This window comes from Leptosomus discolor, chromosome 6, assembly GCF_034619465.1.
Source record: "Leptosomus discolor isolate bLepDis1 chromosome 6, bLepDis1.hap2, whole genome shotgun sequence".
Taxonomy (NCBI): domain Eukaryota; kingdom Metazoa; phylum Chordata; class Aves; order Leptosomiformes; family Leptosomidae; genus Leptosomus; species Leptosomus discolor.
Window position 1 is genome coordinate 23,127,612 of NC_141396.1, and position 16,979 is coordinate 23,144,590.

The window sequence follows — 16,979 nt, forward strand, 5'->3', positions numbered from 1 at the left end:
TGTGGACAGAGCATCAGTGCAACAGGCTGCAGTGTCACCCAGGGCCTCTCTGCGATGTGGTGGAGCAGTTCTGGGTGGCTTTGAAGGTGTCTGCTCTATGCACGTACCTGCACTTGGGCTGCCTTCCTGGAGGCCTTGGAAGGGGGCGGCAATGCTACTGCCATTTTTTTTAGTAAGGGAGATGTAAAGGAGTAGCCAAGCTCAGTATACCGTAGAGAACGGTTTTGTGCTTTTCAGCGGGGGAGAGCACAGAGTTGGTAGACAGGAGGTACGTTGCCTGTCCCACTCAGTGTTGGGGTTATGTTGAGTTTCTGGGGGTCAACAACAGGCTTCAAGGTGAAGTTCTGCAAGATGGTGGCCAAGAGTAAGAATATCTCCATGCGTGCCAGGCCTTCTCCAGGGCATATTCGCTTCCCTGGAAGTGAAAACAGCATAGTGCTCAACAGGTGTTGCCAAGTAGACCAGAGTTTGTACTAAGCTGATGTGTTGCACAGCTTTATTTACCAGATACAGCTGCAGCAGTGAGATGATTGTCAAGATTACTAAGGATATTTGCAAGAGTTTGTTAGAGTAAGACCCTTAGCAATTTGCTTGGGTGCATGAAGGAAGAACAGGAGCAGGAGAAGTCTTAAACATGAAGGGGGCATCACAGGAGGCAAGATGAGAGAGAGCAAGGTGACATAAAGCACAGGTGCGAAAGCAGAGGGTTGGGGCTGTTGGTAGTTGAGCAGTTGCCTGTAGCCTGAGAAGTACTTAAGAGGTGCTAGGGAAAAGGGGAGCTACCACAGACAGAAAGGTTGGTTAAGGATGATTTTGGTGGTTGTGTAGGAAGGCAACAGATATTTTAGAAAGTGTCAGTGGGTCCCATTCACATCATTACATCAGCAATTCCTAGTAGGAAGTTTGAGAAGCCGCCACGCCCAAACAAGGTGGGACATGCAGCTGGGGAAGGGAGCATCAGGGAGGAGTTATCCAGAGAGCAGTAAGCCCCAAGGAAGCACCAGTGGGACCAAGGAAGAGGGAGTGTGTGTTACAGGGAAAGGCAGAGTGGTCAACAGAGAGAGGAAGAGAGAGAAAGCCTGTGCTTTACCTGCTGAGAAGGGCATGAAGAACTCACTCTTCCTAAAGGCACCATTCTCCTTCAAGAAATGTCCAGGGTTGAACTCATTTGGGTTTGGGAACTCTTTACTGTCATGAAGAACAGAATCGAGGATGGGAAAGATTGTGGTGCCCTGAGGTAACACAAGAAGAAGAGCAGAATGTGAAGAGGAGGCAAGTTAGATCACTTAATCCGACTGCCTACCAAGTTAAGACTGAGCTTCGCAGTACAGTCCTACTAGTGCCTTTGGTTTCCCTTTGGGGACCCTTACTTTGGGGAGGCAGCTTTAGGGAGACCCTGCTGGATATCATAGCAGGGACAGCTGTTGGCTGCTTTTCCTGAATGCTCTCTGTCACTTGCAGATCATTTATCCTCACCTTGCTCTGGTCATCTGGAGAGACCCCACCTAATTCTTCCTCTTTCTTAATGTTTCACAACAATGAACTTGTAGATGCACTATGTTCCTTCTTTTCTGCAAGCGCCAAAAAGCAAAAGCACACAAGGTTGTGGAAATGAAGCTCTCTTCCTGTCTCTGGACAAATTTCTCCTGCCACGATCCTCTTCCTTCTCTCTTCCTCACCAGCCATTGATGGGAGGGTGGGATAACTAATCCAGCAGCGATGACACAAGACTCTCTGCTGGAAGCTGAGTAGTTCCCCAGGACCTGCCTTTTGATTTTACACAAACAGCTGAAAATCAAAAAGCCTGTGTGCTGCTTTTCCCCTGCTGCACGTGGTCACCCAGTAGAGCAATGAGCATTGCTGCAGCAGGCCAGGCCAGGTCATGGGTTGCTCTAGCCCATCAGACTAGACTGACTTTGCTTCCAAGCATGTGCACAGGATCTCCTGAATAGCGTCCAGTGGTTCCATGGCTTTGTTGCCTTTTGTCTGAGAAGTCACTGCTCTGTTTTTTTGTGAACCTGCTGTATTTCTGCAGATAGGTAAAGCTGCAGAGCAAGTGAGCAAAGGTGGTGGGCAGAGCTACTGTTCTATTTTTGGCCCACGGAGGGGCAACAAGGGATTGCAAGTGAGCTACAGGAACCTCAGGATAAAACGTTCATGAAGGGCTGGATGATAAGAGGTCAGGCCACAGCATTTCTAGCTTCTGGCTTGTAACTGACAGCCTAAGAGCAAACTTGCTGCCACGTTGTTTTTGAACTTGAGGGAGCTTGCCCACTAACCTTGGGAATGACATAGTCTCTGAAGCAGGTGTCTTTGGTCACAGTGTGAGGGAGACCTAGGGGGACAAGGGAGATGAAGCGCTGGATTTCATGGACCACCGCATCTGTGTAGGGCATCTGGGTCCGGTCAGCTGCACAAGGTCTTCGTGACCGTCCCACTACCCGGTCAATCTCTTCTTGAACTTTCTCTGTAATGAGAGGCACAAACCTTAAAATGGGTAGATAAAATCAAACCTACATAAACAGGTTGCCCTATGCTGTCCACAAATCACATATTGCAGATGACAGGAGCATTGATACTGGTTTTGGTGTTGACTAGACCACAGCTCTACTGTGGCCCATGTGAAGAGTGTCCTTCTAGTGACCTGGCTAAATAGGATTACTGGGAGATGAAAATGTGGACACAGTTGAGTCCCTGGCTGTGAGGGGAGTGCAGCTGATGAAGATGCCAATGAAGCTGAGGGATCTCTAACGGCCACCCTGGGGAATGATGGTGCAAGGACTTTGCCCATTTGGGTAAAATATATGAGAGAGAGAGAAAAAAAGTTGGGAGAAGGATGTGGTGTTAGACATGTGCCCAGCCCAGGGGAATAGCTAGAGAGGAAGAGGTCACAGACTGGTACCTTGTATCTTCGGGTATTTGAGAAGCAGCAGAAGCCCGTATCTTACGGTGGTGCTAGTTGTCTCAGTTCCAGCAATGAACAAGTCGAAAGTGCTAGTTATCAGGTTCTTCTCGTGGAAACTGGAATTGGGATGTTCTTTTTCCTGGGGAAAAGGCTGGGCTGTTTCTCTGGCTGAGCTGAGAAAAGTGTCCCTTTCTTGTGTCATCCCAGGCCTTCCTTTTTGCTTAGAGCAGTTGCATTTCTCTGCTAAGGTGCAGCAGCTATCTGGGGCATTGCAATGCTCTTTGTGCCGTAAGCTCAACCCTAGAGCAACTTTCTTTCAAGCTGTGCACTGAATGGTACATAGCTGCCTGTTTGCTCTTACTGTGCCAACTGCTTTCCAGTGAAAGAACTGCAAGACCAGACTGCAAATGTCCCTGTGTTTTGGTGAGAGCAGATGAAGGTCTTGCTGTCCAAGCAGTTGCAGGTAGTGGTTGGAGAGTGTGCAGACTCAGAGCTATAAGATGTAAGACAGGCAATATCTGGGATATTGTTGGTGTCTTCCCACTGCACAGCCCAGCTGCCTGGGAAGGCATCATCCCAATGTCTGTGCTACTTAGGAGAGGGAAGGGGCTCAGCATAGCTGTATTGGGGATGAGCTGGGGCTGTATGCTGTCTCCTTACCTCCTGCATTTTGTTGAGGAAGCAGTCAACGAAATCCTGAGGGGAGCTGGGATCTAGGGAGGCTTTATGCGTCTTCACCTCCTCTGACACAAAGGCTTTTAGATCATCGAATTCTTTGAATATTTTGTTGTGTGGGCCAGGCAAGTAATCCATGAACTTTGAGAACATCTGGTAGAGCTGGAAGGAAAGAAACAGGAAGGTCCCTAGCATGACCATTGCCCCATCCTTTGATATTAGCAAAAAAGCCTAGGAAGGCCACAACCGTCTTAACTGAGCCAAACAGAAGGGCTATGAGACTGAGCAGTCTGACAGGGTGGTAGGACTTGCTTAGTAGTAGTAGGAACCTTAGAGGTAGGGAAGAAGGGTGTTCAGGACTTGGGGGAAGCTGGCAAAGCCAACTCCATTGGTGTGGGTGCTTCTTGCTCTTGAATGAATTCGCTCCTGTGCAGCAGAGCATTGACGGGGTCCTAGTTAAAAGACTGAAATGGGACTTTGTTGGGAGGGAGGCCTCCTACTCCCCTGGGAGAATGCTGCCGTTGTGAAATGGTTACTGAATGTACCTGTCCCCAGTGGGAGTTCATCATCTCAAAAATATTGTTCATATTGTTCATCAGGGACAGGAACTTCTTGTCTTTATAGTCATATCGTTTCCCAAAGATGATGGAGCATATGATATTGGAGACAGAGCAGCTCAGCATGAAGGTTGGGTCAAAAGGTGTTCCTGTGATTTCAGAAAAGTTACAAACCATAAAACAAACCCAAACCACTAAAAAAAAACCAAACCAAAACAAACAAACAAAAAAACCCCACAACAAAAAAGCACTGTGGCTACTTAGGACTACTGTGGGTAACCTAAGCTCTGGTTGTTAGTGGAAATATTAGATCACAGTCTCTCAGTGACACAGGAAGGTTCTCCAAAAAGAAAAGTATGTGATCACGGAATTACGTAGTGCTTTGTAATGACAGGTAGGTGGTGCACGGACCAAACACATGGGAACTTCAATTCTATGCTAAAGACATGGGCTCCCTTAATACAGTCTTTTTGCAAATATAGGCTATATTAAAAATGGACCATACCCTTTGTTTTGGTGATCTCTTCCAGCAAGTATTCAGTTTCCTCCTGGATCTTCTCTTCAATGCTCCTCTTCCCCATTCCAAAGTTGCGCAGAGTGGTGAGAGCAAACCTCCGGACTTGTAACCATTCCTCATTGTTGCTAAAAATAATCCCTGCAGAGGAAGAAGGAAGAGGAAAGACCTGGCTTGGGCATGCAGGCTGTGAGATGAACAGAGCTCACTGTGACAGTGAATCCTGTCCCTAGGAGAGCACTGACATGGTAGTCTCATAGAGTACTGTGGTTTGGAGGCAATCTCTGGAGGTCCTGTAGTCCAACTGCCTGCTTTTGGCCTTCTCCACCACATACCCAACCTCCTTGTTAACAATTCATCACTCATATCTGCACATAATTTCCCTTGCTGCAGCTTGTGGATGTTGCTGCTTGCTTTTTCACTGCCCATTGCTGAGACCAGTCTGGCTCCATTTCTCTGCCACCCTCTTTCGGTGGTGGAAGCCAGCAATTACAGCCCATTCTGCCTTCCCTTTTCCAGGTTGGACCCACCCACTCCCCACAGTCTTCCCTCAGGCATAGTACACTCCAGCTGTAATCTGCTGAATACACTCTCAGCCCTTCCCTTCTCCTCAGAAGGCACTCAGCAAACATACCTAAACCGTTGTTAGCTCTGTCTCCTATTGGCATGTGTCCTCTGGCAGCAAACTCATCTGCACGATCAACCAAGGCTTCTTTCACTACATCATGTCCATACAGCACCACCACTGGGTCAGAGCCCAGATGTACTGTGAACACTGGTCCATACTCTTCACTGATCTGTCAAAATGCAAGAGAGAACATGACCATGGAGCAGATAGGGAGGAGAAGTTGAAAAGTGGCCTTGCTGCTGCATCCCACTGCAGGCAGTGCAGCCTCACATCATATTATGATAAATATTGGTGTGGGGTTGCCAGCTGTCACAGCCTGAACAACAATGGCAACAGCAGTGAGGGGGAGCAGCTGAGATCCTTATAATTTTTCTGCTCCTGTGGGATTGCCAGTCATCCAGCTATGGCCACAGGTTGTCCCCATGTACAGGTCCCACACATTTCTTGCCCACAGAAGAAAGTAAGAGAGAAGAAGAAAGTGGCCTTACCTTCTGGAGGGTTTTGGCCAAGTTCTTTGGTTTCACCTGCAGCATGTTACCTAGGATGGGAAGGGGAGCTGGTCCTGGAGGCATCTTCCCCTTTCCAGATCTTCCTCTCCATGCTACAATGGAGAGCAGGCAAGCAATGCAGACTAGGAGGACAACAGTGGCTGCTCCCAGGAGCTCCATTTGCTTCTGCAGCTCAGGAAGGAGTGACTCTGGCTGCCAGAGCCCAGGTTTACATACTGAAGGGCTATGTTAGCTCAACAGCAGGTTTTGGATCACGTGGCTGAGTTATTCAACATTAGTAGTCAATCATTTGTTAGACTGCCCTGCGTTATGAAACCAGGACTTTTCTCAGGGTTAATTGGTCATTGATCACTTGTCTCAAACAACTGCAGAGGCCAACAGAGATTAAGAAATTTATAATGTGCTCATAAAACTTAATTTGTTTCACCTAAATTTCACTGTTAAAGAGATCACACTGCGGCACGCTCTTCTACTGAGGCACTCCCAGAAATTCACTGTCACGAGAGCATCTTCCAAGTACTTTGGTGCCATTTGGATTTTCTGTTCTTTGGTATTGATTGTACAAGCTCTCAGTGGAGTGAGCCATCCTTGCTTGTTCCTGAAGTTTTGCTGACATTATCAGTGGAGTTCACACAGGAACGTATAAAATATCCATATGGCAAGGGCAGAAAGGTCTCCAGATGTCACAACAGATAAGAAAGGACTGTCTGGGAGAGATAAGATAAAGGCATAAGAAAAGGGGAATAGACCTTGGGACCTCATCAAGGTCTCCTAGAGGAGAGAAAGAGTGAGAGAAGCAAACAGAGAAGAGGGAAACTGAAAAGTTAAGAAGGTCTCTGGGGAATGACTTCTCAAGCTGAGATAGAGCTGCACTTGTGAGAGGCTGTATATGGGTTAGCACAACCTGGCAACTCGTCCTTGCACTTGCAATGACCAAAGAAGCCGACCCAACCTGCTGCTGGAAGCTGGCATCCACAAGTTCCTGTTTTGTTGGTGTCTGACTCCAATACGAGGAACTGCTTCCCTGGAAGGCCCAGAGGTGCTCTGGGAGGCTGCAGAGCATGTCTGGTGTTGCGAGGATTTAAAAAAGACCTGGAGGCTTCCTGCCCAAGACTACTTCAGAGGCTGCATACCTGCAAGGTCCCAACAGCAGTAGCAGTGGCAGGTAGAAAGGACCATCAGGGCTGTAGCACTGCCTGTGCTTAGCTTGCTCAGTCTGGCCATGTCTCCTGATGCATCTCTCCTGACCTGTGACACTTTTGCAGGCAGACAGATCACATCCAACTGAGCAGAAGGTGTTGCAAGCATAGGGGATGTGGGATTTGGTGGGAATTAGTGAGGGGCCAGATGCTTGGTTAGAGTGTGCTGGGTTTGCTGTGCAGCAATGTGTTAATGCGAGTTTCCCCTTTGCTTAGAGGTGCTAATGAAGGTCTCTAGCTTCTGTGAAAGTTTCTGTAGCTTTCCTAGGGGTTCTTAAATCATCCTTGCTCTCTTGCATAAGTGCAATAATTGGCTAATTGCTCTTTTTAAATCTCATATCACTTCTTAAAGACGATACTTTGGTGGAAAGTCTGAATTGCCAATAAGTTTGGGCTAGTTGCTGATCTGCTGGCCTGAATTCCTGAATCAGCTCAGATGTTGCCAGGGCAGTTCATGTAAGTTCATGTAGTTCTAGGGACTTCCACGTGGTGAAAGTGGAGTTCATGGGAGTTTGCACTGTTATATGAGGTCTCTCTGCTACCAGCAGTTCATGACCCCACCACCTTCCCTGTACAGTTCCCTCATTCCTGGAGAAAAGGGCTCACTTCTCAGCTCTGCCTCACAATTTGCAACATACTTCGGGCAAAAGCCCTGGAACTGGGAATACTATGACGTTTTCTCATTTTTATCAGGATAAAATCATTATATTCCGAACATTGCCACCACCCTGGCAGACACACTGGGGATTTACAAGGGAGGAAAACCCATAAGACTCATCACTCACACCTTTCCCTGTGGGAAACCATGGGTCTTTTCATGTCACAGTAGTGTCCGAGGGTTTTCTGAGTACTTGCTTCTGTTTGCAGATGCTAAGGGTAGGCAGGGCTGGTCTGTGCTCTCCATACATGTGAAAGTCCAGGAAGGTGAGGCTGAAATCTCCTCCTCTGCATCTTCCCGAGGAACTTTGGTTTTAAGTTTATTGGAGGCACACATTAGGGATATTCAAAGGAAAGGCTACCAGTGTTGTAGCTTTGCCTCTTTTTTTTTCTAAAATAAAACACAAGCTTGAATAAAATCTGTCATCATTGTGTAGAACCTCCTGCAAGCTTGCTGCCTGCACTTTCTCTTTTTGGACCTGTCTTCAGAAGGTGGCACTGCAAAATGCCACTCCTGCCCACTGTGCAGCCAGCATCCCTCATCCTTGGGATGCTTGGTGTGGAGATCCCTGCTGTCTGTAAATGCTGTTGTTCAGCTTCTGTGGAGGCATGTTTTGACTGAGTCACTCCTACATGCACTGCCATTTTGTACCACATATGGTGCATGGTACAGGCCAGACACGTAGCGATCTCGTTGGAGACAGTCCCACAATGCACAGGGCATTTTGCACCCTTCTTCTCAGCACTTTGTGGTGGTATTTAATACCTCCTTTTCTTCCTACAGGTCTCTGTGAGCTCTCTACAGCCAGGGCAACTCCTAAAGTGCTGCTGTCGGCCCCAAATTGTTAGGAGGAGAGGACTTTCCTGATGGACATCCTAGGAGGATTTTAGCTTGCTGGGGTCATGATCAGCTTCAGGCTAGTGGCCTACAGAGATATTTGCCTTGCCTACCTTCATCCTCTGCATGTCCGGTTAGTGGTGGTCTTGGGTGCTAGCTAAATTGGTGCTTACAGCTGAGTCACTGCAATGCATGAGAACTGTCGAATGGATGAGGAAGAGACACCTGCCTTTTTCCTCTCAGCCAGGCTTCTTTCCACTGCCTTTAACAAATTCTTCCAAACAAAGCATTTCATTTCCATGAATTTCAAGCTTAACTTCACTTGCCTCCCGTCTCTACATCATCCAACACAGCTGTCAAGTGTGTGTGGAGAAATTAGGAAAGGGCATTTACCTGAAACCATTCTCAGCATGAGTATTGCTTGGTGGATCTACAGCACGCCGAGTTCTGATTCACATAGAGTTATTCTTCAAGTACATATAGACATTTTTCCTGTCAGCATAAACAAAATATGGGTGGGTTAAAGTGCAATGAAAATGATCTTTTTATAGCTCCAAAGTACTTTGTTTATTTGTTATTGTTTACACAATTATCAGCAGGTAACAGTCAAATGAAGCATTCAGCAGTCACACAGCGGCTGTGAGATTTGGGCAAGCTGTCTCGGCACAATGCTCAGCTTCTACAGAGATGAAGCCTCCCTCCCTGCCAAAGTCCAAATGTTTTCCCTGGGTGCCTCTCCACTGTGGCTGCCTGGTGCCCAGGCAGGTGCTGGGACAAGCACATTTGGTTCACAGGGCAGCCTGTCGAGATCCATTTGCTTCAGCCCTGCTATGCAGACAGCTGAAAAGGTCTTGTAGTTTGTGGAACAGCCCTCCTGGTTGGTGCATGAAATAAGCAGTGAGCAGGGTAGGCACAGTGATGTTCAGCTGGGATCACGGCATCCTGTACAGCTATAGAGGAAAGAAGGGCTGTGGGCTAAGGTAGCAGAGCAGAAGAAACACATCCCTTGGACTCAGCCTATTGATGAGGGCTGGCTGGAGGGGCGAGCATGCTGCCTGCTGCATGGTGCTGTGCAGACATCTGGGAGCTGGAGGGTCTGCTGAGAGCAGAAGTGAAGGTGATCAGTAATGGAAGTGCATTATTAAAACTAGAAATACTACTCTTCTAACCCACACACTGTGCTGGGATGTATGTGATGATCTAGTCCCAAAGAAACAAACAGATTACAAAAGAACATGATGGCACAGGCTATGCCAGTGCTCCTGCTGCAAAAAGTAGGACCTAAAAAGGCATGGGCAAACCATGGTGCATCACTTCTGCAACAGTGTAAAGACATTCACACCTCCATTGCATGAATGCAGAAACATCTGTATGGAAAGATGGACCATAAGGCTTTTACTCAGTGTGGGTGCTGTAGCCTGATGTGTGGCTAGGGAGAAGGCTCTACATGAGACACATTGCAGTAACAGGCAGGCAATGGGTGCTGGCAGGCAGAGCTTTCTCTGGGATCACAGGGGCTCCCCTTACCTGTGTTTCAGGCCCATCTTAGAGGCCCACCTGCCAGCTTTTGGGGGTGGGGGTCCCACAGAACGTATGGTCCTGCCATCTAGCAGCCAGGGCTGGAACAGTCCTGCAGCTATCCCCACACAACCACACTGCAAATGGGGCTGTAGTCCACAGCCAGGTGTATTTAAGGGGAATCACCTCCTTTTAGGTGTGCAAAGCCTCCTGAGCTCCATAGTTTTCCACAGATTTCATGGGAAGGGCTATTTCTATGCTTATATGTCAGCACCCTGTGTCTGGCATTTGAAGCAGTGGCATCTTTAAAACAGCAAAAGAACATTGTTATCAGCTTCTTGCACATAGGCAGTGTAACGAGCAACCAGAGCAGCAGTAGGGTCCATGGGGAAAAGCAGGCATATCTCCTGGGTGGGCTAGTGGTGGGAAGAACTCAGAGTGCAAAAAAAAGGGTTTGAAGACCCTGCTGGGGCTCTACAGTAAATTGCACAGATGAGCTCCTCTCAGCTTAGTGATATGAATACAGGCCCATCTCTTTACATAAGCTCAGCTCCTACCTGTGGTTTTCTTCAAAGGGTGCAAGCACACTGTGATGGGTTCAGAGCCAGGTGAGGGCAATCGAAGGTGTTAAACTGTTGGGTTGTCCACCTGGACTCTTCAGGAATTTCTGATCCCAGCTGGCTCCATAATTTAAAAAGGCTAGGCCAAAAGCAGATGCTTTAGGGTCCTTAGCAAGAGAGCAGGATGGGTGTTGTAGGGCAGTCTAGGAGTGCATTTGGAACTATGTTTTTCTGGGGGTTTTTTGGTCCCCTTACTTTCATTGTAGGGGCTCAGGGTAGTGTTTTTTCTGATCCCAGCCTGCTAGCTTGTGGCCAAGAAAGCTTGCAGCTCACCTTACCTCCAGACTGGGAAGGGAATGCCTCATTTGTGCTGGCTATCTGGGGTAAGTGAGGGTGGTGTCAAGAGGTTTGCTTACTGCTGTATCCTTGCACAGTGCAGAGGTATGCCTGGAATGAGGAGAAAGGGGCAGGTTTTAGTGTGAAGTGTTGTCTAACAGCTTCAGTGCATCTTGTGTAACTGGAGCCTGTTTATATGACCCAGCAGTCAAGGCTTTTGGTGGAGTGCTGTGCCTGGATCTAGAGGGTCTTGGCTGCTGGGTTCCCTCATGCACCCCTGCTGGCCCAGATCCTAATACTGGCTAGGGCCTTGTTTCCTGCAGAAAGATAGGATTGTAGTGGACATCTGTCTTTGATGTGGGATGCTGAAACCCCTGCTGCTGTGTTATCTTTCCCTAGATACTGAGGGGAAGGCACATGCTCTGCAGAATGACTCTGACTGTGGGCTCTGGGTATCTAGGACTCCAGATGGCTCCAGGAAAGTATTGGCTTCTTATATTGGCTGTTACGTCTTCGAATGGGTGAGTCATCTTAGGGGTTCTGCTGGGACTGTGGCTTACTGCTGCTCTGGTTGCCCTGACTGATGTGGCTCTCCCCCAGGATGGCAGTTACCTCATGCTGGCTGGACTTGAAGGAACAGATTCTTCTGGACAAAACGTTCTTCATGAAGAGAAGCTGATCAGGTGCCCTGTGGACCTTCCTGGTAAGAGTGACAATCCTTGGGAAACTCTGCTTGTGTCTTGTGGCTTCTTTTAGATGGCTGTTACTAGTCAGTCTGGGGCTGGGAAAGGGGGTGTACTGCTTGCAGAAAACTGCCTGGAGAAGGGTTTGGACACAGGAGCCACCATCTTGCTGGGGACTAGTGCTTCCTTTGCAGGTTCAGCAGGTGGATGTTCCTTGTATCTGTGATAAATAATTTTGTCCCAAACCAGGTTTTTAAACAAAGCTTCCAATTTATTAAGTGAATAGAGATAAGCAAACAGCGCTGGGTGCGCCAGGAGTCTCTGCTCTACCAGGACACACCATGAAAAACAAAGCAACTTATTTTCTAGTCTAGCATTAATTACATATTCACAATAGGCGTGTTCTTTTCCAACGGCCTAGCAAGACACATCGGTTCATATACACAAAAATCACACATATTAATCAGACCTCCTGAGAAGGGCAGTCCCACGGTGATAAGTTCCAGGGATTCACCCACACCTCTGGTGATTGGTGATAAGTTCCCGGGATTCATTTACACCTCCGGTGATCGCTCTTAATCTTCCTTGCATTAGTTGAATCTTCCTCCCTGAGCACAAGCCAGGGCCCCTTTTCTGATGCAAATTCCTCTTGTAAGGAGCAATCCTGTAGATGTGTCCTGGGCGTGTAGATGTGTTTGCTTGATACCTGGAGATTTGTCTTCTTGGTGTTAGGCAAGATGTTATCTATTTACCAATTTTGCTCATCAAATAGCTAAAACATCCTTGTAGGGGAAGGAAAACTCAGGGGAACACAGATGAACACGAATCAGATAAGCACATTTCACATATCTCCTAGCCATAAGGATATGGTTAGGACTGCATGAGTCCCTGCAAGTTCAGGGGTTGAGCCAGAGACTAGGTACAATGATTTTCCTAACTACCAGAGCTCATAGAGAACACTTTATCTTAACAGATCCTGTGCAGTCTAGTCTCCTGTACATGGCTTCAGGAGGAGTCTCTGCTCCAGGGAAATGTGGGTCCCTTCTAAGTAGGCTTCCATGCCAGATCCAGGCTATGTGTTTGACATTCATCTGAGTCTAACTTCCCTTGATTTGTATGCAGTCATCGAGACACCTTCCACCAGTCTCCTCTGTGTCTTTGTCACCCTGCTCTTGTGCTTTAGCTGCAAACTCCTGCTGTTTCTTCCAGCCCTGGATGCTCCAAGCAGTAGTGTCTGTTCTGCTGTCCTCAGCCAAGACCGGCTGCTATGTGCCTCCTTGCCTATCAGCCGGGGAGACTGTGAAGTGCAGGGCTGCTGCTACGACCCTAGGGACAGGATGAAGCCTTGTTACTTTGGTAATACAGGTAAGCATGAGCAACTGTCCTCCCCTCCTCCTGGAGGAGTTGCAAACTGGGACTACTCACTTCCCTGGCAGAGCAGGATTGGCGTGTCCCAGTCCTGCAGGTGGTTTAGGACTATGTTTTTGGCTGTCAAGAATACTCTGTCTCACTGAAGTGGCCAGCCCTTTCATGTGTATTGCAACAGACCTGAGCTTATGGCCAGAATCAGTGTTGCTGGTAGCAGTTGTCTTGCTGCCCTTGGCACTTGCCTTGGGGGTTACAGGTGGGAGAACTTGGAGGACTTGCTGGCCTTGTCTTTGCTGTGATGTTTGAGTCCCCTTTCCATCCCTTTTCTCCCTGAGCACAAAACTGATTATATCTTCTCCTCCAGTGACGGCTCATTGCACACCAGGTGGCCAGTTTTCCATTGCTGTCTCTTGGGATGTGACCCTGCCACCCATTATCCTGGACTCTGTGCAACTGGCCAGTGGACACAGTACTGACTGTGTCCCTGTTGTGAAAAATAATGCCTTTGTTGTGTACCAGTTCCTCCTCTCTACCTGTGGCACCACTTTTCAGGTAAGAGCTGCAGCTGTCACTAGGCTGGAATAGCAGGAGCTTGCAGATCTGGAACAACCTGACGTGGCTTTGGCTGCTTAATGGGCACCCTGCAGACTTCCAGGGGCCGAATGCTGTTCTCCAGCCTGGCATTAATCCAGCTTAACTTTACTGCAGTGACAGTGCCTGGTCTGTCATTCCAGGTGACTGGAGACCAGGCCATATATGAGAATGAGTTGGTGGCATCCAGGGATGTGAAGACTGGGAACCTTGGGTCTGTCACCAGGGACAGCACTTTCAGGTAATACCCTGGGGCTGGTATTGCTGGGTGCCACTGTGTTCAGTGTCACTAGAGAAATTTCTGCTTGTCACAAGCTCCGAATTCACAACAGGACACTGGTGTAGGTATGTCTCTAGTTAGTGGGGAATAAAGCTGGTGCTCATCAGTAATGCTCTGCAGACTCAGATCTGAACTCTGAAAAGAGTTTCAAGTATTTGTTAAACAGAAGTGTTGGAGGAAAGACTGGGGATATTACTAATTACAGCAGAAGGGAGATATCAGAGTGACTTCTTAGCTGCCTGATTTGGGGTTTTTGTGTTCCACCAGGTTACATGTCCGCTGTAGTTACTCCATCACAGGGAGCTTCATTCCCTTGAGTGTTCAGGTCTTCACATTGCCACCACTCCCTGCTGTGTCACAGCCAGGTCCTCTGTCCTTGGAGATGCGTCTTGCCTCAGGTGTGAGAGGTTTGCAGGACTTAAGCTTCTTGGTGTAGGACTCTGGTCTCTGAGTAATAAGGGAGTATTGATGGGTGAACCTTGCACTGCTGCTTCCCTGCCATGGTGGGAACTTACTGACATGGCTATAAAGGATGCTGACAGGTTGCCTCTTTCTGTTTGTTCCTGCTCTAAAATGGTTCTTGGGTTTCTTCTGTCCCAGATGGAAGCTATACTTCCTACTATTCTGACAGTGACTATCCTGTTGTGAAGACTCTGAGAGACCCTGTTTATGCAGAAGTCAAGATCCTTCAGAGAACAGACCCAGACCTGGTTTTGGCCCTGCACCACTGTTGGGCCACACCAAGTATCAAACCCCAGCAACAGCTGCAGTGGCCTGTTCTGGTGGATGGGTAAGAGACTTGTAAATAGCTTTGGGTCACGGCAATGACTTGCACTTTTTTTCACTGCTGGCCTCTGCTTCTCAGGTGCCCGTATTCAGGGGACAACTATTGGACACAGCTGGTGCCTCTGAGTCTTGCCTCATGACTACCATTCCCCTCTCATTACCAGCGTTTCACACTCTACGCATTCACCTTTGTGGACTCCACTTCCCAAGAGATGCTGTCTGGGCTGGTAAGATCCTGTCCTTGTTGCCTAGCTTCCTGTTGAGGACAAGTAACATGTGTGAGCTTTAAGAACTACTTCATAACTGAGACTCTTGGTCTGTCGGGGGTTTGGGGTGCAAAGAATAGGAAAATCCCTTCCTGAAACAGGAGAAGAGAGGTTGGTGCAAGAAACTCTTTATGTCCTGAGACCAATGTGGTAAAGGCAAGATGCATCACTGGAGGGGTGTGACAGAAAGTGAGGCTACTGAAAGGGTAGGTCTACTTAAACAATTGCTGGCTTGCTGCCTGAGCTGTTCTGTTGAACTAGCTTAGAGTGTGTGTTCTAACTATGCTAATCAATATTCTCTAAACTAAATTTCTTAGCCAAAATGACTTGGAAATAGCTTTTGGTATCTAGGAAGCATCTGGGCTCTGAATCTCATGAGCTTCTTAGCAGTTAAGTCACACAAACTTCACTATGCCTTGTGCTGTTTGCTCAGTGCACATGGGATCAATTAATACTCAAAACTGGTTCTAGCTGTACCTAGGTAGTGGTCACAGTGGGGTGGTGCTCGGACAGTTGTGTCCTAGGTGTCAAGGAGAAGTGCTGTAATGTCAGATCTGATCAAGTTTGAGGGTGTATGGTAAAGTTATCACAGCTGCCTTGCAGCAGCCAGCAGAGGGCTCCAAGGCTACAGCCTGTGTGTGAAGCAAGCCAAAGCAATCTTTCTGCCTTCTTCCTGTAACCAGGTACGCTGGGTGCGTCTGGGATGGAGTTAACTTTCCTCATAGCAGCCCATATGGTGCTGTGTTTTTAATTTGTGGCTAAAACAGTGTTGGAAACACACCAGTGTTCTAGCTGTTTGTTGAATAGTGCTTGCACAGCATCAAGGCTTGCTCTCTTTGCTGTGCTGTTTCTCAATCCTGAGTGAGTAGGCATGGTGTAGGCTGGAAGCAGGGAGGCAGCACAGCTGAGACAGCTGACCCAAATTGTCCAAAGGGATATTCCATGCTGTATGATGTCATGCTTGGCAACAACTGCTGGAGGATTTTGTCTTCCAGTGTAGCTGATGCTCAGAGACTGGCTGGGCATCAGTCTGCTTGTGGGAGCAGGGTTGGGTGATTTGTCTTTGCATTGCTTGTGCTTTTGTTTTGTTCTTCCCTCTTCCCCTCTTCACTTATCAAACTATCTTTGTCTCTCCAGCCACGTTTTGTTTGTTTGGTTTTGCTCTTCCTATGCTCTCCCCACCCTGCTGGGGCAAGGTAGGAGGAGTAAGGAAGTGGCTCTGTGGGTGCTTAGCTGCTGGCCAGGATCAGTGCACCACACCAGCATGTCACCTGTCTACAGATACTACCTGAGCAGTTCCAGGCTGTGTCCCATTCTTTCTAGGTGTACCTGCACTGCAGTGCTTCAGTATGCCACCGGTCTGTACAGGAGTCCTGCACCAGCACTTGTCCTGCTAGAGCCAGTAAGTGTCCTAGCCTTCCTGCGTCCCTATCCAAATGGGCAACAAGGGTTTAGCCTTCAAACTGCAGGGGTAGGGGGACACATAAGCTATGGACTAGTTTCCTCAAGCCAAAGCATTTTCTGCTCCTTGCCACTGAGGAAGAGGCCTTGCGCTTATGCCAAAAAGGCAGAGTTCTTCAGAGGCTCTTAATTCTGTGTTGACTCACATGGAGGGCTTGGGCTTCTCTTCTGTTGAGAAGCTCATGTGGACAAAGTTTGCTGACCTTCAGGGCTATACATCTTCTCACCTAAAACCTTCATATTGCTCTGTAGGGGGTAAAAGGAGTGCTGAGCATCCTCTTCAGGATGGTGCCTCCCATGTTTCTAGCAAAGGCCCTGTGATTTTCCTCCAAGATGAGCTAAGATGGGATACAGCCAAGGACGGCCTTGGTAAGTGTGCCAGCCCAGCATAGCCAGGCTGGGGAAGGGGGCTGGTCTAAGTCTTTCCCACAGAAAGACTGAGCCCCTAAGTCATCTTTGTTCCTCATTGGGGGAGGTGTTAACTGGGGCCTCTCTCCCTGCACAGGAGCAGCTGTGCATGCTGCAGCCCCCTGGGCTCTGGGGTTTGCTGCTGTGGCAACTGGGGCAACTCTGTGCATGGTGCTTGTGGCTGCTGTGCTGTGGAGAAGGAAGGTGTCTGTTACGCATGAAATCAATGTATTGCAATAA

General features: G+C 48.2%; 2 protein-coding genes across 5 annotated transcripts; one reads left to right on the forward strand and one right to left on the reverse strand.

The window, feature by feature from the left end:
• Positions 1-233: 233 nt before the first annotated feature.
• Positions 234-10,386, reverse strand: LOC104353803 (cytochrome P450 2C9). 4 transcript variants are annotated; one of them, XM_009960513.1, is made up of 10 exons: positions 10,359-10,386; positions 5,768-5,910; positions 5,286-5,448; positions 4,643-4,792; positions 4,117-4,286; positions 3,566-3,733; positions 2,903-3,044; positions 2,280-2,467; positions 1,091-1,232; positions 234-415 (listed from the first exon to the last, which is right to left on the reverse strand). In XM_009960513.1, the coding sequence occupies exons 1-10, from the start codon at positions 10,384-10,386 to the stop codon at positions 234-236; spliced, it is 1,476 nt and encodes a 491-aa protein (XP_009958815.1). The 4 variants fall into 4 exon arrangements, with proteins under 4 accessions (XP_009958815.1, XP_009958816.1, XP_009958813.1 ...); XM_009960514.1 differs by lacking the exon at positions 3,566-3,733 and having other exon boundaries at positions 4,126-4,286; XM_009960511.2 differs by lacking the exon at positions 10,359-10,386 and having other exon boundaries at positions 3,566-3,742; positions 4,126-4,286; positions 5,768-5,947.
• Positions 10,387-10,744: 358 nt separating this feature from the next.
• Positions 10,745-16,979, forward strand: LOC104353805 (zona pellucida sperm-binding protein 4-like). Its single transcript, XM_086467297.1, is given in 12 exon segments — positions 10,745-10,943; positions 11,296-11,417; positions 11,497-11,599; positions 12,789-12,944; positions 13,312-13,499; positions 13,682-13,779; positions 14,086-14,216; positions 14,419-14,608; positions 14,684-14,831; positions 16,194-16,272; positions 16,584-16,700; positions 16,840-16,979. Coding segments are annotated over 12 exon segments (1,671 nt in total).

What these genes read in the sequence shown, in the direction of transcription:
- LOC104353803 (XM_009960511.2), bottom strand. Translation starts at nt 5,947, where the DNA reads ATGGAGCTCCTGGGAGCAGCCACTGTTGTCCTCCTAGTCTGCATTGCT. An exon ending in TGAACTCCCACTGGGGACAG is followed by an intron (nt 3,743 to 4,125) that starts GTACATTCAGTA and finishes CTTTCCTTCCAG; the next exon opens with CTCTACCAGATGTTCTCAAA. An exon ending in TCCTCAACAAAATGCAGGAG is followed by an intron (nt 3,045 to 3,565) that starts GTAAGGAGACAG and finishes CCTTTTCCCCAG; the next exon opens with GAAAAAGAACATCCCAATTC.